Source organism: Myotis yumanensis, unplaced genomic scaffold (genome assembly GCF_028538775.1).
Source record: "Myotis yumanensis isolate MYYU_CA2020_CCGP unplaced genomic scaffold, mMyoYum1.0.hap1 SCAF_12, whole genome shotgun sequence".
Classification (NCBI taxonomy): domain Eukaryota; kingdom Metazoa; phylum Chordata; class Mammalia; order Chiroptera; family Vespertilionidae; genus Myotis; species Myotis yumanensis.
Window position 1 is genome coordinate 32,899,766 of NW_027223763.1, and position 22,584 is coordinate 32,922,349.

The 22,584-nt window shown below is 41.8% G+C and overlaps 1 protein-coding gene and 1 non-coding gene across 3 annotated transcripts in view; one reads left to right on the plus strand and one right to left on the minus strand.

The window, feature by feature from the left end:
* Positions 1-13,075, plus strand: part of SLC28A3 (solute carrier family 28 member 3) — a 54,468-nt gene extending 41,393 nt beyond the window's left edge. For both annotated transcript variants that reach the window (XM_070431422.1, XM_070431423.1), the window contains 7 exons: positions 1,358-1,488; positions 2,861-3,029; positions 3,430-3,627; positions 8,898-8,979; positions 9,697-9,795; positions 10,036-10,156; positions 11,007-13,075. In XM_070431422.1, coding sequence (XP_070287523.1) covers positions 1,358-1,488; positions 2,861-3,029; positions 3,430-3,627; positions 8,898-8,979; positions 9,697-9,795; positions 10,036-10,156; positions 11,007-11,133 — 927 coding nt within the window. In that variant the 3' untranslated portion in view covers positions 11,134-13,075. The remainder of the gene's footprint in view (positions 1-1,357; positions 1,489-2,860; positions 3,030-3,429; positions 3,628-8,897; positions 8,980-9,696; positions 9,796-10,035; positions 10,157-11,006) is intronic.
* Positions 13,076-18,311: 5,236 nt separating this feature from the next.
* Positions 18,312-18,418, minus strand: LOC139021380 (U6 spliceosomal RNA). Its single transcript, XR_011473485.1, has one exon. It is a non-coding gene; the product is annotated as a U6 spliceosomal RNA (small nuclear RNA).
* Positions 18,419-22,584: the final 4,166 nt, after the last annotated feature.

The window sequence follows — 22,584 nt, forward strand, 5'->3', positions numbered from 1 at the left end:
TCACCTAAATGTGAATTATATCCACCCATAATAGAATGAAATCATATTATGAGGTTACTTTTGCTGAAAATTTAAATTAGATTAAAAATTAAACTATTATGACATTAGCAGAGGCGATCTAGACCAGGGTCAGCGAACTAGGGCTCATGAGCCAAATCTAGATCACTCCCTTTTTTTCTAATAAAATTGGAGTTTTATTAGCAACCAGCTACTCCCATTCATTTCTGTACAGCAGCTTTCATGCTATAGCATTGAATAGTTGTGGCCCCCAAGGCCAAAATTGTTTACTCCATCGCCCTTTACAGAAAATGCTGTCTGACCTCTGGCCTAGAGCAGTTTCTCAAACCTTACCATACATTAGAATCACCAAGGAGCTTTTAGAAGCCCTCATGCCCAAACCCATAACCCAGAGTAATTAAACCTGAATCTCTTGGGATGAGACCCAGGAATCAACATTATTTTTAAACTCCCCAGATTCCAATGTACAGCCCAGTTGAGAGCTGGTGGCCTATGGTATGGGGCTGGAGAACGTTATGATAACTGGTGCACAGAGCTGTACATAGATGGAACCCGTATTGGAGAAATGGAATAACACACCAGCTGTGTGAACCAGTGATTAGGAATTCTCACAAGACAGATGTGTTTCATTCCAGGACTACATCTGGGCCTTGGAAAGCCAGTCAATAAAAAGAGGGAAGAAGAAAAGGAGCAAGGAAACCTCAGGAATAGCAGTTTGACCAGATCTCCAGTTGGGAGTAGAGAGAGAGGTGCTGATTCTAGAATTCTGAAACTATAAGTGAGAATGCAGAAACAATTAGGGTGACAGGGAGGAAAGGGGAAAGAGTTTAAGTAGACCAGCAGTGAGGAAAACAGAAATAGTTTACAGATTAAAGGGATTCTAGGTAAATTAATATTATGTAAAGACTCAAAGGATTTCAGGATAGCAGAGTAAAGATGGGGAGGGGTACATCCATGCCTGTACCCCACAGGTAGCCCCTATCTAAATTGATGACATAATGAATGGGCTTTGAACATTCAAAAGCACAACAGAGAGGTGGAGGAGCTTCTTTGAAAGTTCCTACAGTGCAAGATTAATCCTCTTCTGAAATGATCTGAGTTGTTTGTACTTCTCCTCAAAGATGTGATTAATCCACACAAATTCCTCTCTTCTCCCTCTGACTCTCAAGGTGATGCTGATTTGGCTAAGTAAGCTCTCCCAAGCCTCCAAAGAAATATTGTTTTCTGACATAGAATCAATTCCTGCCCATCTTTTCCCTTGGAAGACTTTTGGGACCTTTATTCTGAACACAACAGAAGAGCTATACCTAAGTTGGCCTTTTTTCTCCTGAAATCACAGGTTTCACCCACCCATTTGTTGACGGCTTCAGTTATGTCAGCACCCGCATCACTGGCTGTTGCTAAACTCTTTTGGCCTGAGACAGAAACACCTAAAATAACCCTCAAGAACGCCATGAAAATGGAAACTGGGTAAGTGGAACACGTTCATCTAGTTCATCACTACACACCCAGAGCGGGAGGGAGGTCCAAATTCAAGGTGATCATCAGAGAGCACAGTGAATTACGGTAGTAAAACAAATTTAATTTCCCAGTGGCTATTTAGACTTCACCCAAAAAAATCTTGTTTTCACACTGGAGGAAAATCTTTCTAAACACCTGAATGTCAGTACAATTCCTTGACTGTTAAATGTAGATATTTCACTTTAAATATAGTATGGTGTTCATTGAGCTTAAGACCATTGGAAAGCCATGGGATAATCACTTCTAGAAGTTTATTATATAACTAGAGGCCTGGTGCACAAATTCATGCACGGGTGGGGTCCCTAGGCCTGGCCGGCAATCAGGGACCATCGGGGCAGCAGGCCAGGGGGAGGGACTTTGGGAGGTTGGCCGGCTGCAGGAGGTTGGCTGTGGGAGCACACTGACAACCAGGGGGCAGCACTTGCATTGAGCATCTGCCCCTTGGTGGACAGTTCGCATCATAGCAACCGGTTGTTCAGTCTTTCGGTCGCTTAGGCTTTTATATATATAGATAGGGAAGAGACAGTGTGATATAATAATCCTTAGCCCCTCATTTGTTCATTTTCTTTGGCTCTGTGGAAAAGAAAAAAAGGTGGAAGAGACTAAGGGATTTAGGATGTTCAAGAGTGTTTCATGAAATCACAGAATTAACCAACATGTTTTTGATATTCATCCTTTGTTCATATTATAGGGAAAGTCCTAACCATGGGTGAAAAGCAAGTTGTTGAATGTATACATGAAATATGTGTGATTCCACTTATAAAGTTAGCAAATGTGTAAACCTACACAGCATATTATTTAGGGATACAGACAAGTAGGAAAATTGAAAAGATAGAGAATGATCAGAAAATTTTAAGGGAGCCAGGTACTTCTGAGGTTAGAGAGAAGAAGATGAGACTAAGAAAGAGCACTGGGGGCCAGGAAGGTGAGGCTCAAAGGTGATAGTCACGTTCCATTTCTTAAGTGAGGTTATGGATATTCAGACCTTCCTTGAACTGTTAGTTCTTACATAATGAATATTTTCTAAATATTCTCTGATAGCTATTTTTAATTAGAGATAATTTTTAAAACCTAAAGTTTTAACTTTTCTTAATTTTTATATTATAATGACTCCATATGAAAAGAGTAATATAACACATACCCATCACCTACACTCTGCCACCATGATTTCATAGAATTCAGGTGAGTATTTTGACTCAGACATGGGCCTGAGAGCTGGTCTCTCCACCCAAATGAACTTTGATTAGGCCATTCCCATACATGTGATATCCATCTGCAGAAAACTCATCAGTAATTCTGGGATTACTATTTTTTGATAAAGTGATTCAAGGAATCTCCTAGAAGCCGCAACGCAGGGAGCCTCCGCATCCATCTCCCTGGTGGCAAACATCGCTGTGAATCTGATTGCCTTCATAGCCTTGTTGTCCTTTATGAACTCAGCGCTGTCCTGGTTTGGAAACATGCTCGACTACCCACAACTAAGTTTCGAGGTATAATTCTACTATGTTTCTCCTCCATTTTATTTCTGCCTATCTTTCTTAAAACTAAGAAAAGTTTTCTGAACAGTTTTCCCTAATGCCTATAGCACACTCTTACCTAATGTATGCACTTACCGTGTAACCCCCATCTTCTCACTCTTTCTTCCCTCTCTTAACATCCTCCTCCCCTCCAATATTCAGTCATTCTCTCCTGACGCCATCCCAAGAATCCAGATTGCTTCAAATGACCAATTCCAACCCTGATTCCTAATGGATAAAGATGGGCAAGGGTGTGTGAAGGGATTTTTATGCCTCAAGTAAAAACACAGAAGGGGCAGGAACAATCTTGTATGTAGGTTGAGGCAGAAGCTAATCACCATTCTAATAAAGTATCTGTTTTTGGTTTTTGTAGCTAATATGCTCCTACATCTTCATGCCCTTCTCCTTCATGATGGGAGTGGACTGGCAGGACAGCTTTATGGTTGCCAAACTCTTAGGTTATAAGACATTCTTCAATGAATTTGTGGCTTATGAGCATCTCTCAAAATTGATCAATTTAAGGAAAGAGGCTGGACCCAAATTTGTGAATGGTGTGCAGCAATATATGTCGGTGAGTAAATCTTTTGATGTTCAGTGCACCTTTTCATCACGTACATACATTCATCAGATAGTTACTGGTGCCTCTGTGTGTCAGACAGCATGGCAGGCACTTGGGATGCATCAAGAAAACAAAACATACCAAAATCCCTGGTCTCATGGAGCTCATTGTGTACTTAGCACCTCATAATTTTCAGTTATGTTGAGTTAATCAGAGTGTGTGTGTGTGTGTGTGTGTGTGTGTGTGTACAGAGAAACACAACTAATCCTTATCACTGTGATCATTTACTTTTGAGCACTATGGAGCTGGGACTGAAATTAATCAATCAGCAAATACTTATTGAATACCTTCTATGTACAACATACTTAGGTACTGAGGCCACAGCACTGAACAAGTGATGAGGCCTAAGCCCTAATGGGGCTCATAGTCTAATAATCTTGAAGGTCCCTTCCTTCCAGCTTAAGCAATTCTATGAACTCTGAGAAACCACAACATAGTGCCTGGACATCCTAGGCACATTGCCACCCTCCAAGTGGATGAGAGAAGAGAAGGTCAGAGTCTGTGATCAGAACCTCTGAGACAAGTATCCCATAACTATGTCAGAACGAAGTCAATAGGCTTCAAGGAGATGCTGATGTCTGCTTGGCCCTGGATGGGATAAGAGAACTCAGGAGAGGCCATTATTCAGGCCATTTTTGCTGTTGAGTCTCCAACTTTTACTTTCTAGAAGGACAGAATTGTCACACAAGGAAGCTCTTAGGGAAATGGTGAACATTTCTGACCATTACTCATTGACACAATCCATTTGGAATTAATGTCCTAGGCTTTCAAAGGAAAGGGGAGGAAAAGCATGCTGCCCAAGGTTCTAATGGAGACAGACAACCCACCTCTGAACAATACCTCCATCTCTTCCAGCCCCCCAAAGACCAAACATGCAAAGTTACTCCCACATATTACACACATGTAACAGCATACTCCAGGAGAGTACTAATTTCTATTTTATGGTTGGGAGCATTTTGACCCACATATCTGATATGAGCAGTGGCTCTGTACGTCTCCTGTTTCTCAAATGTTCATTCTTCAACTGGCAGCACAGTGGTGCTTGGTCCAGTGACCTCATTGTTTAGATGCCACCACTAACCAGGTTTCTCCCCTGCCAAAAGTAAACAATAGTCTAGACCAGTGGTCGGCAAACTGTGGCCCCTTGAGTGTGGCTCTTGCACAAAATACCACGTGCAGGCACGCACGTACAGAGCGATTGAAACTTCATGGTCACACTGAAGGGGCCAAAGAGCCGCATGTGGCTCATGAGCCACGGTTTGCCAACCACGGGTCTAGATAAGTGGTTCTCATCCTTGGCTGCACAATAGAATCACCTGGGAATCTTTTTAAAATCCTGATTTCTGGGCCTCATCCTCCAGAAATCCTGTTTCTTAGTTACTAATGTTGTGGCCTTACCCCATAACAAAGAACAGAATTTCCGGAGGATGAGGCCCAGAAATCAGGATTTTAAAAAGATTCCCAGGTGATTCTAATGTGCAGCCAAGGTTGAGAACCACTGGTCTAGATGAAGTGAAATGTTTTCCATCCCCAGCTGTCAGCTGCCTGGAGAAAGTGGTTCTGTTAATGAGCACAGCAAGCTCACAGTTCTGGCAATGCTGAGCAGGTTTGCCAACAGGTTATTAACAGGATCGAGGAAAGAACAATAGAGCTGATTTGGGTTGGGGGTGAGTCCAACCAGAGGCAGGCACACAAAGGACATTTGGAAATAATGAGCTCACTGTCTTCTACTAATGTTGAGTCGTGATGGGAAAAGCCCTTTTTTTATTTTCCAGATCTTATTTCCAATCAACAAAATGGGATGAGTCCCTGCAAGTTCTTGTTTACTAACCAAGAAGTGTGTGTTTCAGGGGAGGGACAACAATCTCCTAGGAAAGGTACCCTGTAACTGTAGCTGGAGTGTGAGATCTGGATGCAAGAGGCAAAAACCCAATGTAATCCATTGAAGTATGGCCACTGCTGATCTCCGTTTAAGAGATCAGAACATGTATGCAGCACCAACATACACAGAATGAGCTATTTCTCAATAATGTTCTCTTTCTTAACCATAATGTCTTGCATGTTTGCTTACATGTAATACAAACTGTGGTACAGAATTCAAAGGGTACAAAATGATGTAGAGGGAAAAGTAAGTCATTCTCCCTATTCTCTGCCCCCAGCCCCTCTCCCTGTACTGTATTAGGCTCTCTGTTCTTAGCCTTGCTCATCACACGTAATGACATATTTCAGATGCCTTTCCATATCGTTGTCTGTGTCATGGTATTCTATTGTACGGGCACATTGCAATTTATTGTAACCAGTCCCTTGCTGATGAACAATATTACCAATTTTTTGCTGTTGGAGGTAATGCTGCAATGAATGTCCTTGTACATATGGCATCTTTGCAAGGAGAGCCGTAGGATCTATTATTAATTTCCTAGTACATGCAGCCCATTCCATCATGTAATCTTGAACATTTATGGGAAAAGGCAAAATGCAATCATCCCAGCCTCCTTTTCCTCTTATTATACAACCCTCCATGGCCACAGCTGTGTACCCCGTTCCCATAACTCCCCAGAAGGGGGAAAGAGGAGTCTCGGTCCTTTATGCCATTTCCCTCCCTATGGCCTCTTAATAGGCTGGCCTGTTTTTTAAGACTGAACTAAATGAAAAGCACTAGAGGAAGCAGGGGATGCGGATGAGCTTGTCCAGAAACATTGGACTGCTCGAATACTTGAAATATTTTTTCCTGCCTGCTATAAGCACACTGATTGACAACCAACAAAGGAGTTCTCAGAAACCAGGAACAAGAAGAGGGGCCTTATAATCAACAAAAATTGCCATGACCACTTGAATCTTAAATGTGAGCTTTTAAAAATTCCAGTTGCCCTGACCATTTTAACTCAGTGGATAGAGCGTCAGCCTGCGGACTGAAGGGTCCCGGGTTTGATTCCAGTCAAGGGCATGTACCTGGGTTGCGGGCACATCCCCAGTAGGTGGTGTGCAGGAGGCAGCTGATCAATGTTTCTCTCTCATCGATGTTTCTAACTCTCTATCCCTCTCCCTTCCTCTCTGTAAAAAATCAATAAATATATATTTTTAAAAATTCCAGTTAGTGCCCTGGCCAGTGTTGCTCAGTTGTTTGAGCATCATCCCATGCACCAAAAGGTCGCTGGTTCAATTCCCAGTCAGAAGACAGGCCTGCGTTGCAGGCTCAATCCTGCAGTTGGGGTGTATGCAGGAGACAACTGATTGATGTTTCTCTCTTTCTCTCTAAAATCAATGAAAACATACATATTTTTAAAAATCTAGTGAGTGAAAAGGGGGGAAAAGGCACCACCACTTTGAATGTAGCATTGACCTTGTTTGTTCTTTGAACCAAATCATAGATTTTTCAGGATTTTGGAAAAGAAAATTATTGCCTCCTTGTGGGGGGTGCCTTTACCAGATGGGGTATACCTCTGGTGAACAACAAAGTCCACTGAATCTCTGAGCCTCCTTCCTACAGTAGGTCCCTCAGTCTGAGAAAGAATTATCTGGCCAGAGCAACACCTCTTGACTATCAGAATAGAGGCAGAGGACCATGTTCATGGTTTTACAAATTCACCTTCCATCATCTCACTGCTCTGTGAGAAGGACTGTTCACTCTCCCTCTTCTAAGCAGGCACCTAATATTCCCGTGGGATGTTCAGAGCTGAGGAACAAAGAAAGGAAAGCAAGCACACACCACACCCATACTGAGAGGAACTCCTGAGGTATCTCTGAGCTTCCTCTTGCCTAGTAGAATTCATTTTTAACACATTCTTTTTACTGAAATATAGTTTACATACCAAAAGGCCCGTTTTGGGTATACATGAGTTTTGACAAATGTGTCCCCTGTGTAACCATGACCACAAGCAAGATATAGAACATTTCCATCACACCTAGCAAGTGTCCCACGTCCCGCTGTAGTCAACAACTCTCCTCCCCAGCCCCGGGCAGCAAGGACCTTTCTTTCACCATCGATTACTTTTGCTTATTTTAGAATTTCATATAAATGGATTCACTTAGCATTCATGTTGTTGCATATATTAGTTATTTTCCTTTTCATTGCAGAGTAGTATTCTATTTTATGGATAGCCACAATTTGTTTGTCCATCTGCCTGTTGAAAGGCATTTGAGTTATTTCCAGCTTGGGGCTGTTATGAATAAAGCTACTACAGGTATTCATATACAGTTTTCTTGTGGACATACATACTTACTTCTCCTGGGGAAATTCCTAGGAGTGGGATTTCTGGTGACACAGCAATATTACGTTAACTTGATAAGAAACTACCGAGTACATTTGTGTTTTACAAACAGGCTATGTCCGCTTACGCTCCCACCAATGATGTACAAGAGCTCCAACTGCTCCACATCTTTGCCAACATTTGCTATTGTCCACCTTTTTAGCCATTTCAGTAGACTCAGTGGTATCTCATTGTTTTAATTTGCATTTCCTGGTGAGTAAGGATGAGCATCTGCTCATGTGCTTATTGGCCATTCATATGTCTTTTGTGAAATCTATCTGTTTTTTTTAATTGGGTGCTTGTCTTCTTACTAATGAGTTATAACAGTTCTTTATACATTCTGAATAAGTCCTTTGTCAAATAAATGTAATGTGGATATTTTCTGGGACCAATGTTGTATCTTTAGTAGTTAGTACTGTGCCTGGCACATTATAATAGGTGGCCTGGTCATATTGATGTTAGAAGCTATCATTGTAAGCAGACAGTAGCAATTTGTAGAGGCCAAGACCACCAACCTCAATTTTTTTTTTCTTAAACAACTTTTTAAAATCTCTTTTTTATTGATTTTTAGAGAGAGAAAATATTGATGTGAGAGAGAAACATTGATCGGTTGCCTCCCATACACACCCCGACCAAGGATCAAACCCACAACCTGGGTATGTGCCCTGACCTGGAATCGAACTGGCTACCTTTCAGTGCATGGGATGATGCTCAACCAACTGAGCCACACCAGCCTGGGCAAATCGCAAGTCTTTTATAGAGTCTCTGAATCCACATAGTCTCTTTTCCCTTCCTCAAAATTCAAGGGGAGATGGAAAAAGAGTGTCATGCCCCCAACAAGTGTTAGACACCATGCATTGCACATTTAGTTGTCAATACTGTTTCCATAGTCACACTAGGAAACCTGGTTAGGATGTCATATTTATAAGCTGGGTCACACCTTATATACACTTGTGTGTTTATGCTTATTTACAGATTCGTTCGGAGACCATTGCCACTTATGCTCTCTGTGGCTTTGCCAATATCAGTTCCCTAGGAATAGCAATTGGCGCACTCAGTAAGTGGAAAGAATATTATTCAACAATAGATGTGATGTAAAAATGCTTCAGCTCTCCATTTTGCTCTGTGACATGATTCGTGTTAGAAAAAAAAAAAAGCCCTGAAAAGCAGTAAATCTTTTGAAGTCTATTTTTTATCCCTGCTCTGCAGTGCAGTTTTGCTGTGTATACCCAAGCTAACTTGAGCAAGAATTTGCTCCAATGGACAGGTTCTTTTCCACCTGAGGATGACACATAGGTTTCACTTTGCATGCCAGTTCCCAGAGATTTATAATGGCCACCTGGAGAAGGATGCAAGGGTTCAGTGGAAGTTCAGTGGGAAAATGCTATGATTAAATTGTGATTTCTCTCATGGGCATAGAAGTAAATGATAATGATGAATGGATTGCAAATAATTGGAATGCATCCTTGCAATGCAATTGCCTTGCCATGCCCCCAACATACCAGGAGCCTTCTGGATGAAACTGAGGACTTGTTTCTTTGTGTGGACAAACTTAGTCCCTTCTTCACACACCAGAGAACTCTGGTTGTGGAACTCATCACTAAGTTCTTGAATCTTGAATTTTCCAGCTCAGTTTTCTGTTTTGTTTTGTTTTTTTGTTTTTTAAGTTAGCTGACCTGAGACCCCACCCCAGAACAATTCTCAAAGGCTGGGAATTTGGAATTCTACTCAATAGTCTCGACAATAATCTCTAATTCTTGCTTCTGTTTCCCAGCATCCATGGCTCCTTCCAGAAAGGATGACATCATCTCAGGGGCAATGAGAGCTCTGATTTCAGGGACCACAGCCTGCTTCATGACAGCCTGTGTCGCAGGTACCACGTCCTGTCCTCTGTGTCCTGTCTCTCTGTGCCCATAGGATGGCAGCTTTCAGGGGGACAGAGCTTCCAACCTGCATATGCAGCAGGTGCTGCTGCAGAAAGTTGAGAGGCAGAGCTGCCTGTAAGCATGTTGTAAAGTGAAATGTGTGGGGCACAATGGAGAAGCTAAGACCCGAAGGAGAGTTCAGAGGCTTTGTTAATGAATACACTGAATGGCATCTCTTCCGCTTCCAGGCATTCTCACCGGCACGCCTGTAGATGTCAACTGTCACCACATTTTAGAGAAAGTCTTCAACTACAGTTTACCTAGAAACACAACCTATGTGGTATCTTGTTGCCAGACTCTATTGAGCAGGTATTGTATTCTTGATTATTACTACTTTATATCCCTTATAGACTCCACTCACTTATTTTTATATCTTCATAACTCTTAACTTTATTTAAATATAAGAATGTGTGTGACAATTCTAACCCCCTTTCGCTTTGACTTTTCTCAGCTAAGGCTAGGAATCATAATACTAAACAGTGCTACTCAAGCATTTTATACGCCCCCAGTTGTGTATTAGGCCCTGTGTCTGAATTAGTTCACTTGAACTTCGAAACCACTGTTTAAGTTAGGCACTCTTGCTTGGGTACGCATTGGATGAAATCAGGCTTGGAGAGGCATGTCACTTGCCTAAGAAAAATGAGTTCATGCACAATCAAGACAGAAAGACCTAAGAAAAATTAGGTCTTTCTGCCACAGAACCCATGCCCTTAACTAGTATCCTAGTTTCATTACTAGGTACTGCCTCCCTTTGAAGGAGGTCATGCAGCACAGGTTATCCTGACAACGTGGTGATGAACTACAGTGAATGAGGGGCCACCAGTGGCCCATGCCAGCTACCCCCGTCCTGTACAGTTTCTGTTTACAAAACAATTATCCCCACCCATCTGCCCTTCTTCATATGTAAGTGTTCTATAAGGATTGATTTGATTCTCCCTTTGTTTATTCTGGAGGAAATAGGGAAAATCTTTGAGGCCAAATAGGATTTGAGAGTCAAAACTAATTCTCCAGGGACTCTGTCTTTAACCTACCCTAACCAGAATGTGAGGGAGGAAATCAGCTTCCTCCCCTATGCTTTTTTCTGATGTGTCATCTTCTGCTCATCTACTGTTTCTGTTTTCTAAGGCTCAACTAACTGTTTCATTCCACTTTCCACTAGCACTGTTGTCAACGGTCCCGGCAAGGTCATCCCAGGAGGAAACCACAGCCTGTATTCTCTGAAGAACTGCTGCCAATTGTTGAATCCATCATCACTGAACTGCAGTTGGATCCCTGATGCATTCTGAGTTCAGTTACTTCTCCAACAGAACTCTAAGTACAGGTGCTGAATTTTCTACTTTGGAGAGAGAAAAAAAAGCTATTCTCCACAGATTGATACGTCCATCATGGAATCAGCTTTAATTCGAAAGAAGAACAGGAGGGAAACCCAGCATATGTCCTGGCTGGGAATCAAACTGTGACCTCTTGGTTCCTGGGTCAATGCTCAACCACTGAGCCACACCAGCCGGGCCATCACAAGTGCTCTTCATACCGTAAAGACCATTTTGAATGAGAAAACACAAACACTAAGGTGTGGACTCACAGAAAAATGAATGTAAAAAAGGTTTTGAAATACCTTAAGTAATTTATTTATATTTTTCTTTTTGTTAATGTACAAGAGTAATTTTTTTAAATCTATGTGTAAAGAGTTGATTTTCTTTTGTGCTGGTGTTGGTGGTGGTGGTGAAGAAGCAAGCTAAATACCCAAAGAACTCTTTATGTCAGAAGCATAATATACCAGGATATTTCTAGTTACTAATCATTTGTATCAAAATTTTTTTGGAACTGAATGTGCCCTTTTGGTATATAGGCTTTATTTTATGGAAACATATTTATATGTCTTTTCCCTCTGTTTTCTTCTTCTTTTTTTCTGTTTTTTTCCCCCCCTCTGTTCTTATGTTCTGGTGTCAGCCTTCATAAAAGGCTTTGGCATAGTGTATCATGGAGGCCAATTATTCATATATTGGTTCTCTTTGTCTGCTATGGCTATTATTTTTCTCTCCCTTTTTAACTCTTTGCATTTTTTTATATTCTGCTTTATTTTAAAGAATCTCTTTGATGTTTCTAGTGTCTCTCTGACCAACTACTTTTCAAATTATGTCTGTTACCATTACTATTCCTTGGATGTTTGTAGCTCTTAGCTCTTCTCTGAGCTCTTTTTTAAAATTATTATTTCAAGGAAAACAATTACTGCCCTGTTTTTTGTTAAGCATTTTTCTTTTTCAAATTATAAAAAGTAATACCAATTTTAAAATTATATAATTTTTAAATGATGATGTTACATCCCAATAAACTCATTAGAAGTTGAAAATGTAAGTCAAAAATCCATTTAATACACCTAACCTAAACATCATAACTTAGCCTAGCCTACCATAAATGTTCTTAGAACACCTACATTAGCCTACAGTTGGACAATCATCTTGAGTTTCATCTCAAGAGTAATTGCCTTCCTCTTCTCACCAGAACTAGAAGACACAGACGGGTATTTTGTAGACGTGATAGGATGGAAAAATACAAAACACAGTATCTAAAAATGCTAGCAACACAGTACACTGTAGAGTATCAGTTGTTTACCCTTGAGATTGTGTGACTGACCAGGAGCTGTGGTTCACTATCACTGCCCAGCATCAAGAGAGAATATCTTAACATATATTACTAGCTCAGGAAAAGGTCAAAATTCAAAATTTGCAGGACAGTTTCTACTGAATGTAAGTTGCTTTCACACCATTATAAAGGTAAAAAATCATGAGTTTGGGACTATCTGAATACACAAACACCTTTCTCCTCACCCTGTTGACTCCAGCTCTTTCCAGTACCATACCCCTGAGACTAATATTGTTAATTGACCTCCATATGCACCTTTCTCCAAACGTATAAGAACGTTGGTTCTATACAAATAGAATGTGTCAATTTACATATCACCTTCAACTTCTTTTCACTTGGTAATATAACCTTGCAAATTCCTATAAGTCATTTTTTTTAAAATCTTTATTGTTCAGATTATTACATTTGTTCCTCTTTTTTCCCCCCATAACTCCCCTCCTTCCAGCTCCCACCCCACCCTCAGCCCTCACTCCCCACCCACTGAGTTCATCCATAGGTGCATGATTTTTGTCCAGTCACTTCCCGCATCTCCCACACCCCTTTTCCCCCAAGAATAGTCAGTCCATTCCCTTTCTATGTCCCTGATTCATTATAGTCACCAGTTCATTCTGTACATCAGGTTATTTATTCACTTGATTCTTAGATTCATTTGTTGATAGATGCATATTTGTTGTTCATAATTTGTATCTTTACCTTTTTCTTCTTCTTCCTCTTCTTAAAGGATACCTTTCAGCATTTCATATAATACTGGTTTGGCGGTGATGAACTCCTTTAGTTTTTCCTTATCTGTGAAGCTCTTTATCTGACCTTCAATTCTGAATGATAGCTTTGCTGGATAAAGTAATCTTGGTTGTAGGTTCTTGGTATTCAGCACTTTGAATATTTCTTGCCATTCCCTTCTGGCCTGCAAAGTTTCTGTTGAGAAATCAGCTGACAGTCGTATGGGTATTCCCTTGTAGGTAATTGAGCCTCTTTCTCTTGCTGCTTTTAAGATTTTCTCTTTGTCTTTTGCTCTTGGCATTTTAATGATGATGTGTCTTGGTGTGGTCCTCTTTGGATTCCTTTTGTTTGGGGTTCTCTGCGCTTCTTGGACCTGTAAGTCCATTTCTTTCACCAGGTGGGGGAAGTTTTCTGCCATTATTTCTTGAAATAGGTTTTTAATATCTTGCTGTCTCTCATCTTCTGGCACTCCAATGACTCTGATATTAGTCCACTTAAAGCTGTCCCAGAGGCTCCTTACACTATCTTCACACTTTCGGATTCTTTTTTCATTTTGCTTTTCCAGTTGGGTGTTTTTTGTCGAATCTTTGGTTTGATTCTTGTGCTCCTCTGGTCTGCAATTGGGTATAATATTCTTTATTTCAGTCCGTGTATGCTTACTTTCTAATTTCTTTATCGTAGCATCGAGGGTCTCATTAGTTTTCGTGAGGCTCTGCACAAATTTATGGCAAGCCCTCAAAATTGCGATTCTTAGCTCCATATCCTCCATTTCTGTCATGTTTTTTTGTCTCCGCATCTTTTATGCTTTCTTGGTGCACCCCCTTGTGGTCTCTGTGCGCAGTCTTGTTCTAGCCAAGCCTTAATTGTTGTAGTTAACACTAGAGGGATTTGACCACCAGGCCGACTGGTGGTGGAAATCAGCTGTGGGAAAACTTCAGTCCTCAGGGGAGGCGCTAGTCCAGCCCTTGCCTGAGGCGATAGGCAAATGGCTGTGCGCAGGGTTTGGGCGGGGCGGGCTCAACAGGGCGGGGGGAGGGAGCAGCTATGGCCGCTCTCAGTCCGTCCCCAGGGGCTCTGCCTCTCTGTCCCAGCAATCGCTGCAAACCTCGGAGGGGCCATAGCCAGACAGTCCCGCTTCTCCCGTTTGAGTCTGGGTCCCTAGAGACTCGCCTGGATCTGTAGCCCAGAGTCTGAGACTCACTCCTGATTGAAAACGACAATCGCGCCCTCAGCTGCCAGCCCGCTTTGCGTGCGCACCCTCACCACCGCACCGCCGTACCTTTAAATTTTCCACACTGCGCCTCCGCTGAGCATCGGAATGCTGTTGTTTTTGCTTCTAGTTGAAGAGACTCTCCTCAGCCAGCCTTCCCGTGGTTCTGGTTGATGTCCGCTCCGACTTTTAGTTGTATTTTTGAAGTGGTTGTCCACGGCGGCAGTCTCCGGTGTTTACCTATGCCGCCATCTTCCTCTACCTCCTATAAGTCATTATGTATAGTTCTAGCTCTATCCTTCCCTTCCTACCACTGTGTGTGTGTGTGTGTGTGTGTGTGTGTGTGTGTACAATTCTACATAAATGAGATAGCAAACTACATGCTCCCAGTGAAACCTCTTAATGGAGGTTTTTGGTGCATGGTAAAGTCTATACTCTTTCTTTTTAAATATATTTTTATTGATTTCAGAGAGGAAGGGAGAAACAGAGAGAGATAGAAACATCAATGATGAGAGAGAATCATTGATTGGCTGCCTCCTGCCCAACCCTACTAGGGACCGAGCTCACAACCCAGGCATGTGACCTTGACCGGAATCAAACCCAGGACTCTCCAGTCCGCAGGCCAATGCTCTAGCCATTAAGCTAAAGCAGCCAGGGCATCTTCACTCTTCTTTAGCAGACATAGAAGCTAAAGGGATGTTTGCACACACCCCCAGTTTATCCTTCACCCCGCCCCCCAGTGTCCTAAGATGGTATGTCCATGTGTTTCCTATGTGCTTGCTCAGTTGTTCTCTGAGGTCACTCAGTGCTGACAACATGTGGCTGTCAGCCTAGGTACCTGGAACTTTTTTAAGCCAAAGCTGTGATATCTATAGGGTGTCCCCCAAAAATATATACATACTTTAACACCTGACAGCTCAATTTTGAAAACAAAATGTGTTTTAATAGACACTGCTTTATAATTATTCAAAGTATATGTATACACTTTTTGGGGCACCCTATATTTTGAAAAACTCTGCACTCTGTCTTGTCGGCCCACTGCCTTATTTCTGAGTCTGTGTTTACACTGATACAGTTTTCACTAATCAGAAAGCCCTTTCAAACACAGTATTAGAAGTCCAGATATGAATGTCTCCTAATTTCAATAAAGAAATTTCTACTGCCTATTATTCTCCTAATGTTTTCCATTGGTTTGCAAAAGGAGAAGGGGGCAGAAATGGCATTTCTTTCCCCAGTGCAGAAACTATGGTTATAAACAAATTTTCTGACCCTATAGAAGCCTTAGGGCCTCAGCCAAAAATAAATTGGAATCATGGACCACGGAGAATCTTCTTTGATTCCCCCTAACCCCCATTGGTAGAGTCAGCATATCCAAGCAATTAGACCTGCGTGGCAAAGTCTCTGCAACTACACTGATTACTAACATGCATTCATTTTGCAAAAACTCCCATCTAATTGTTTTTATATTTCTGTGGTTTATTTAGGCTGATAGGCTACTGTGAAGGGCTTAAGCCGTGCACTTGTCCAGTGAAGCTGACTTCCAATTACAGAACAATTACAAAATCAGGCTTTTTAAAGAAGGTACTGAAGGACACAGTGTGCCAGGAAGGATTAAACTCCCCTGAATGTCCTGGAGTGGAGAAGGGGAGGCAATCATTCACATTTTAAAAAGGCAGGAACATAGGATTTAAGACAGAGATGTCTGGTACAGGCACACCATATGGTGCTAATGAACCACCTGGCCCTGAGAATAGCTACTTTCTACAACCCGTTACTTATTTATAAAAAAAATTTTTGTTGTAAGCTCAAGCAGGAAGGAAAGTGTACATTTACCAATTCTTTTTCTGGGTCTAAGGACAGCACAAGCTTATAACAATTGTTTGCCTTTATATCACAAAGCAATATGACTATCTCCTGGATATACAGTGAGTATTTTCAACTGTGGTCATTAGTGGGTTTCCTTGGCATTTTCATTTCAAAAGACTCTAAAAAATAAACAGTGAGTCTGCACCAAGTCAGCTCCTCTTACCCATTATATCTTTTGCAAAATGGGAAAACAGTGACTGATGTTGAGAAGGATATAGCCAGTAGCCATGCAATGGAGGAAAGCATTCAAATTACAACCTTAAGATTTAGTCCTCCTAGAACTGACAGCAACTACTTGACCATGAGAAACCAGGATTGGAATAAAATGTATGTCTTACAAGCCATGTTAACATGTAAAATCAGCCCTACATCTTCCATGTACAAACATGCTTCTGGTAATATTCATAAAACTAGAAGCCTGGTGCACAAAAGTTTGTGCACTCGTGGGGGGGGTCCCTCAGCCTGGCCTGTGCCCTCTTGCAGTCTGGGACCCCTCGGGGGATGACCACCTGATGGCTTAGGCCTGCTCCCTGGGGGATTGGGCCTAAGCTGGCAGTCAGATATCCCTCTGACAGCCCAGGAGCCCTCGGGGGATGTCCACTTGCCAGCAGGGAGCAGGCCTAAGCTGCAGTCGGACATCCTTAGCGCTGCTGAGAGGCAGGAGAGGCTCCCACCACCACCACTGTACTGGCAGCCGTCAGTCTGGTTTGGCTGAGCAGAGCTCCCCCTGTGGGAGTGCACTGACCACCAGGGGGCAGCTCCTGCATTGAGCATCTGCCCCCTGGTGGTCAGTGTGTGTCACAGTGACCAGTCATTCCCAGTCGTTCTGCTGTTAGGGTCAATTTGCATATTACCCTTTTATTATATAGGATAGAGGCCTGGTGCATGGGTGGGGGCCGGCTGGTTTGCCCCGAAGGGTGTCCCGGATCAGAGTGTGGGTCCGCACTGGGGTGCCTGGCTAGCCTGGGTGAGGGGCTGAGGGCCATTTTCAGGCTGGCCACACCCCCTTTAAGGAGAGGGGTCCTGCTGGGGTGCCTGGCCAGTCTGGGTGAGGGGCTGATGGCTGTTTGCAGGCTGGTCAAGCCCCCCAGCGGGGACCCTCACCCCATGAGGGTGTGGCCAGCCTGGGTGATGGGGCTGATGGCTGTCTGCAGGCTGGCCACGGCCCCCAGCCACCCAAGCTCCCAGTGGAGGCTGGCTGGAAGCAGGTATCTGGGATTTATTTTTCTTCTATAATTGAAACTTTGTTGCCTTGAGCGGAGACCACAGCCAGCCAAGGCAGGCAGGAAACTTGGCTTTCTCCATCGCCGGGGCAACCAACCCTCCTGCTTGCTCCAGCTCTGTGGCTGCCGGCCGCCATCTTGGTTGGGCTAATTTGCATATAGTCGTTCTGATTGGCTGGTGGGCGTGGCTTGGGGCATAGCAGAGGTGCAGTCAATTTGCATGTTTCTCTTTTAATAGATTAGATAAGAGAACTGTAGAACCCTACATCATTCAGAAATGTTTCAACTCCCCTCAGCCCCCCTACTCCCTGCCCCCAGACATGTAGAGCTACCAAACCCATGGCTAACAGCAGAGTTGGGGCAGTATCCCTGGTCTAATCTAAATCCCTTCAACTGCAGAGTAACCACCTCGTTGTTTGATTGTTTACGCACATGTCTGTCTGACCACGAGACTGCTAATTCCTGTGTATCTCCAGTACCTAGGACCTGGCATCTAGTAGACATTTGGTAAATGTTTATTCAATGAATAAATGAAGATTGCAAAATGGCTAACCTTCACATAAGCAGACAGTTAATTGGATCACTGTTGAAAACTTTTTAAAAATCTCATCAAAATTACACACGCATGAAAATTGCAAATGCTATGCAAGTGAGAAGTTGGAAATTGCCTCCCACTTCAATCTCATTCCTACCATAAGTCAGCCACAGTTAACACTTTGGTGTCACCGCTAATTTTTCTCTGTATAATAAACAATACAATAAGTGATAACTAGCAAACTGGAATGGGGAGTCGTCTTTATTTTTAAGTATGGAACATTTCACAAATTTGCATCTCATCCTTGCACAGGGGCCTTGCTAATCTTCTCTGTATCATTCCAATTTTAGTACGTGTGCTGCCGAAGAGAGCACAGGTGAGTCTTCTTTCAAGCTCAAAGCCTGAAGCACTTCACCTTCCATCTCTTGGTAATGTCAGGCACAGGGTTTGGCTTGTCCTACATGAACTGTGTTGTACAGTAATTAGCAAACAAAGTTCAGGAGACTGGCCTTCCTGATCATCTATCTGCAAGGCCAGCCTGCAATTTAGTAGTGTTGTCTTTGTTGAAACTAAATGGAATCATTAAAAACATCCCAACACCCAGCATGAATACGAGTCTTTACCCGTAACCAGATTCCTTCTGCTTATCTGAGCCATTGTCCTGCTATCACATTTGGAAAAGCTCTTTCAAGAAATGGAAAACAACCAGCTGGTTGCTACTTCAGCAGCTAAGATTTCGGCTCTGGAGTGGAACTACCAGTATTCAAATCCTGGCCCCTTTACCTTTGATATAACCTCTCTACCTATCTCAGTGTCCCCATCTGTAAAATGCAAATAAACGTATCTTCTCTCCCATATTTTTGTGATAATTAAATAAGTTAATTCCATGTAAAGTACTTAGAAGCATGCCTCACAAAGAAAGACTATATAATACACCTTTTTTCCATTGAGGTATAACTTATATACAGCAACTACACAGAATTGAAGTGTACAGTCTGATGATTTTTGACAAATGTATACACCCATGTGTGTGACTTCACCCCAGTCGAGATGGATTGCATTTCCTTCATTTTAGAACAGTGGTTCTCAACCTTGGCTGCACATTAGAATCACCTGGGAATCTTTTTAAAATCCTGATTTCCGGGCCTCATCCTCCGGAAATGCTGTTGCTTTGTTACTAATGTTATGGCCCCTCCCCATAACAAAGAAACAGCATTTCCGGAGGATGAGGCCCAGATTTCAGGATTTTAAAAAGATTCCCAGGTGATTCTAATGTGCAGCCAAGGTTGAGAACCACTGTTTTAGAAAGTTCCTGGGTGCACCTTTCCCAGTCAATCTCGCCCTGTCCTCCCAGTTTAGCCTGATTCATTTTCTTTCCCCTGGAGATTAGCTCTGGTGGGTTCAGATGGAACTTCATATAAATGCAATCATACAGCACATGTTCTTCTGACTCTTGCTTTTCTCATTCATCACAGTGTATTCAAGTTTTATCCAGTAGATCTTTCTGCTTTTATTGCTGAGTATTATTTCCTTGTATGAATATAACACCATTTATGTATCCATTCTACTCTTAATGAACATTTAGATTATTTTCAGTTTTTGCAAAATTATTTCTTGAAAATAACTTCTATTTACCACACATTGCTTAGGTGTTTCAGAATATCTGAAGTTTAGGAAATGTGAACTGGAAGGTAAAGAAGGTGTGGCTTGCCCACATTGGGGTTTGCTCCTTAATGCCCTTTCTCTCTCATCATCATCAAGCTGAATCTCTTTACTCACATGTTGTTTTTCAAAGGTATTTTCAAGATCACTGGCTTCGGGCCACAAACTGGAAGGTCAGTGATAACTGAACCTTGAAAGAGAATAACAGGGAAGCTGGAGTACCTGTAAGGTCATTCTTGGTTGAAAAGAGTGGTGATTAATCTGTTCCTACACACGACATAATGGCGTTTCCACTCTACTGTGTTTTGAGAAAATTCACTTGACTTTTCTAAATCTCCAATAGATCTACTTTACATTAGCATTTGACGTCATAGGGCTGTAGTGCAGAAACTTGAATTTTTAAAAATACAAGTAATGTAAGAAAGCAGTTTATAGTTTGAAAGTATTGTGGGCAACCCTGGCGTGCACGCGAGATGAGCTCTGATCATATAATATTTTGGCTCCAGCAGCTCGCAAGATACAAAAGCATCCATCAGCTGAAAATTTTGTTACTTAGGAGCTACAAAAAATGTAATCCCATTTATGGGAATGGCTGGCCAGTTCTTAAAAGCACCTGTGTGAAACAAAAGACTAATTCTCAAACAGGAGGAAACTCGATGTTCTTGGGGGCTCAGGAGTTCTCCTGTCAGTGTGACTTGACTATTGTTTCCATAGCAACCAACTCTGGAATTCTCAAAAGTGGCCATGTGCCTACAGGAGGCTGCAGTTGGACACTCAAAAAAACTTCTTTCTCAAAAGTTACTGAAGTATTCAGAAAGGATTCAATCAAAATTTCATCTAAAACTGGCCTTCTAGATGACCTGAAAGTAACATGAATTTCTAAAATACTCTCTCTTCCTTCTTACCAATAATATCAGGAATGCACTTGAGGGGAATTGTATTCAGGGTTTAGGTATTTACCCTGAAGTGAGGAACAGAGCAGAGATCCAGATAGTTCCCGCAGCAACTGGCCAGAGCCCGGATGGCCCTGGGAGGACAAGGCAGAGATCCCTGTTCTAGGGATGACTCCCTGCATTAGCCGCTGTAACTGGATTGGGAAAGGCACTCAGCGGCATTCTGTCTCTACCACTTTTATAAGATGCTTCATTGCAAACGTAATCAATCCTTGGTTGTAGAAAAATATTCATAATGTTAAGGAGAAAGTTAAAACTTCCCCGTACCCCATTACAAAAATATAACTAGTGCTAATAATCTGTAATGTATAGTCATTTAATGTGCACGCTTGTGTGTGTGTGTGTGTGTGTGTGTGTGTGTGTAACACCATTGTGATATATTTTGAGGCCAGCTTCCCGCCCACCTCCGATGTATTATGAACACTTTTGCATGTTGTTAAATATTCTTGTACATTATTTTTAAATGGCTGCAAAGCATTCCATTATATGACTTCATTATAATTTAACCTGCCTCCCATGGCTGGCCACTATGGATGTTTCTCCTTTTCTTTCATTAGTTTCTCCCGTATATTTACCTTCCCACAATTTACTGCGCCTAGAAGCACAGTTCACTTCCTACAACTTACCCCACTCCTTTGTCTTGTTATTTCACAATCTTTGTTAGAATGAGATATGAGCCTCCACATCTAACCACTTCTTTGGGTTTTCACTTCTTTCTTGTGAAGCCCCCCTGTGCATGTAATATAAGCTGTTTCTTTTGTTAGTTTAATCTGTGGGCCCCAGTCCCAGAACCTAACAGGGTAGAAGAAAAGATCTGTTTTCTTCCTTATAATATCTAAAATGGAGATTATCATATCTAACCCAGAGAATTAGCCTTAAAAATTAAATAAATGTGGAATGTTTGGTCCATAGAAACATTCGATAAATTTCAGCAATGATGACAAAGAGAAGGAAATGTCACCTACTTCACTCTTGTGCAAAGAAGAGCAGTTACCCAGAGGGTTCCCAGCCAAGATAGCCTTTCCACTAGATCTGAACTAAAGACGTCTTTACGTGTGGAAAATGGTCATCAATGATCTGGATAAGAGGTTTGAGATGATTTTAGTGAATTTTTTCACTAATTCAGTTTGAAAGTGAACAGAATGTCAGGTAAGACCAGATTTGAATTCTAGTTTAGCCATTCATCTCTAAGACTCCATTTCCTTATCATTAAAAGAGGGATAATTTTACCTCTTCCTCATTCTGACAAATAATGAGATAATAATATAAGAAAAGTGGCTAGCACTATGCTTATCATATAGTATATGTTCAATAAATGGTAATTATTTTTATTATCATCACATTCTTTGCTGTATCATTAAAGATGATGGCTAGAGATGAATGAGAACAAATAAAAGGAGGGGAATAAATGCCAGGATTGGAAGGAAAGAAAGAAGAAAATAATCAGAATATTAAAATCAAAACTATCCAAAAAAATAAGATATATTGATAGAGGAACAGAGAGATATACAGATGGATAAAATGTGATCAAGTAGTTAAAAAATATTAATGGTAGAATCTAACTAGTATGTTTCACTCTAAATTCTTTCAAGTTTGCTCTATGTTTGAACATTTTTTTATATTAAAATGTTGGGAGAAACTCAAGACTACCATCCTTCTCTCCCTCTAATTCTAATTTTACCACACCTCCCCCCTCTCCCCCCGCCCCCCCCCCCCAAACACTCAAAGGCAAAGGGTGATGGGTTTTCCTTGTGTCTTGATATTGCACGTAGAGTGAAAAACTTATAATTCACCTCCTGGCCTAAATTTCAAGCTGTCTTTGTGAATTGTGATTCATTCCCTTCCCCTGAGATTCATACTTCTTATTTCCTGCTGGTCCAGCTGACAGCTCCAATTTACACATATCTGCCACCAATTTCGCTCAT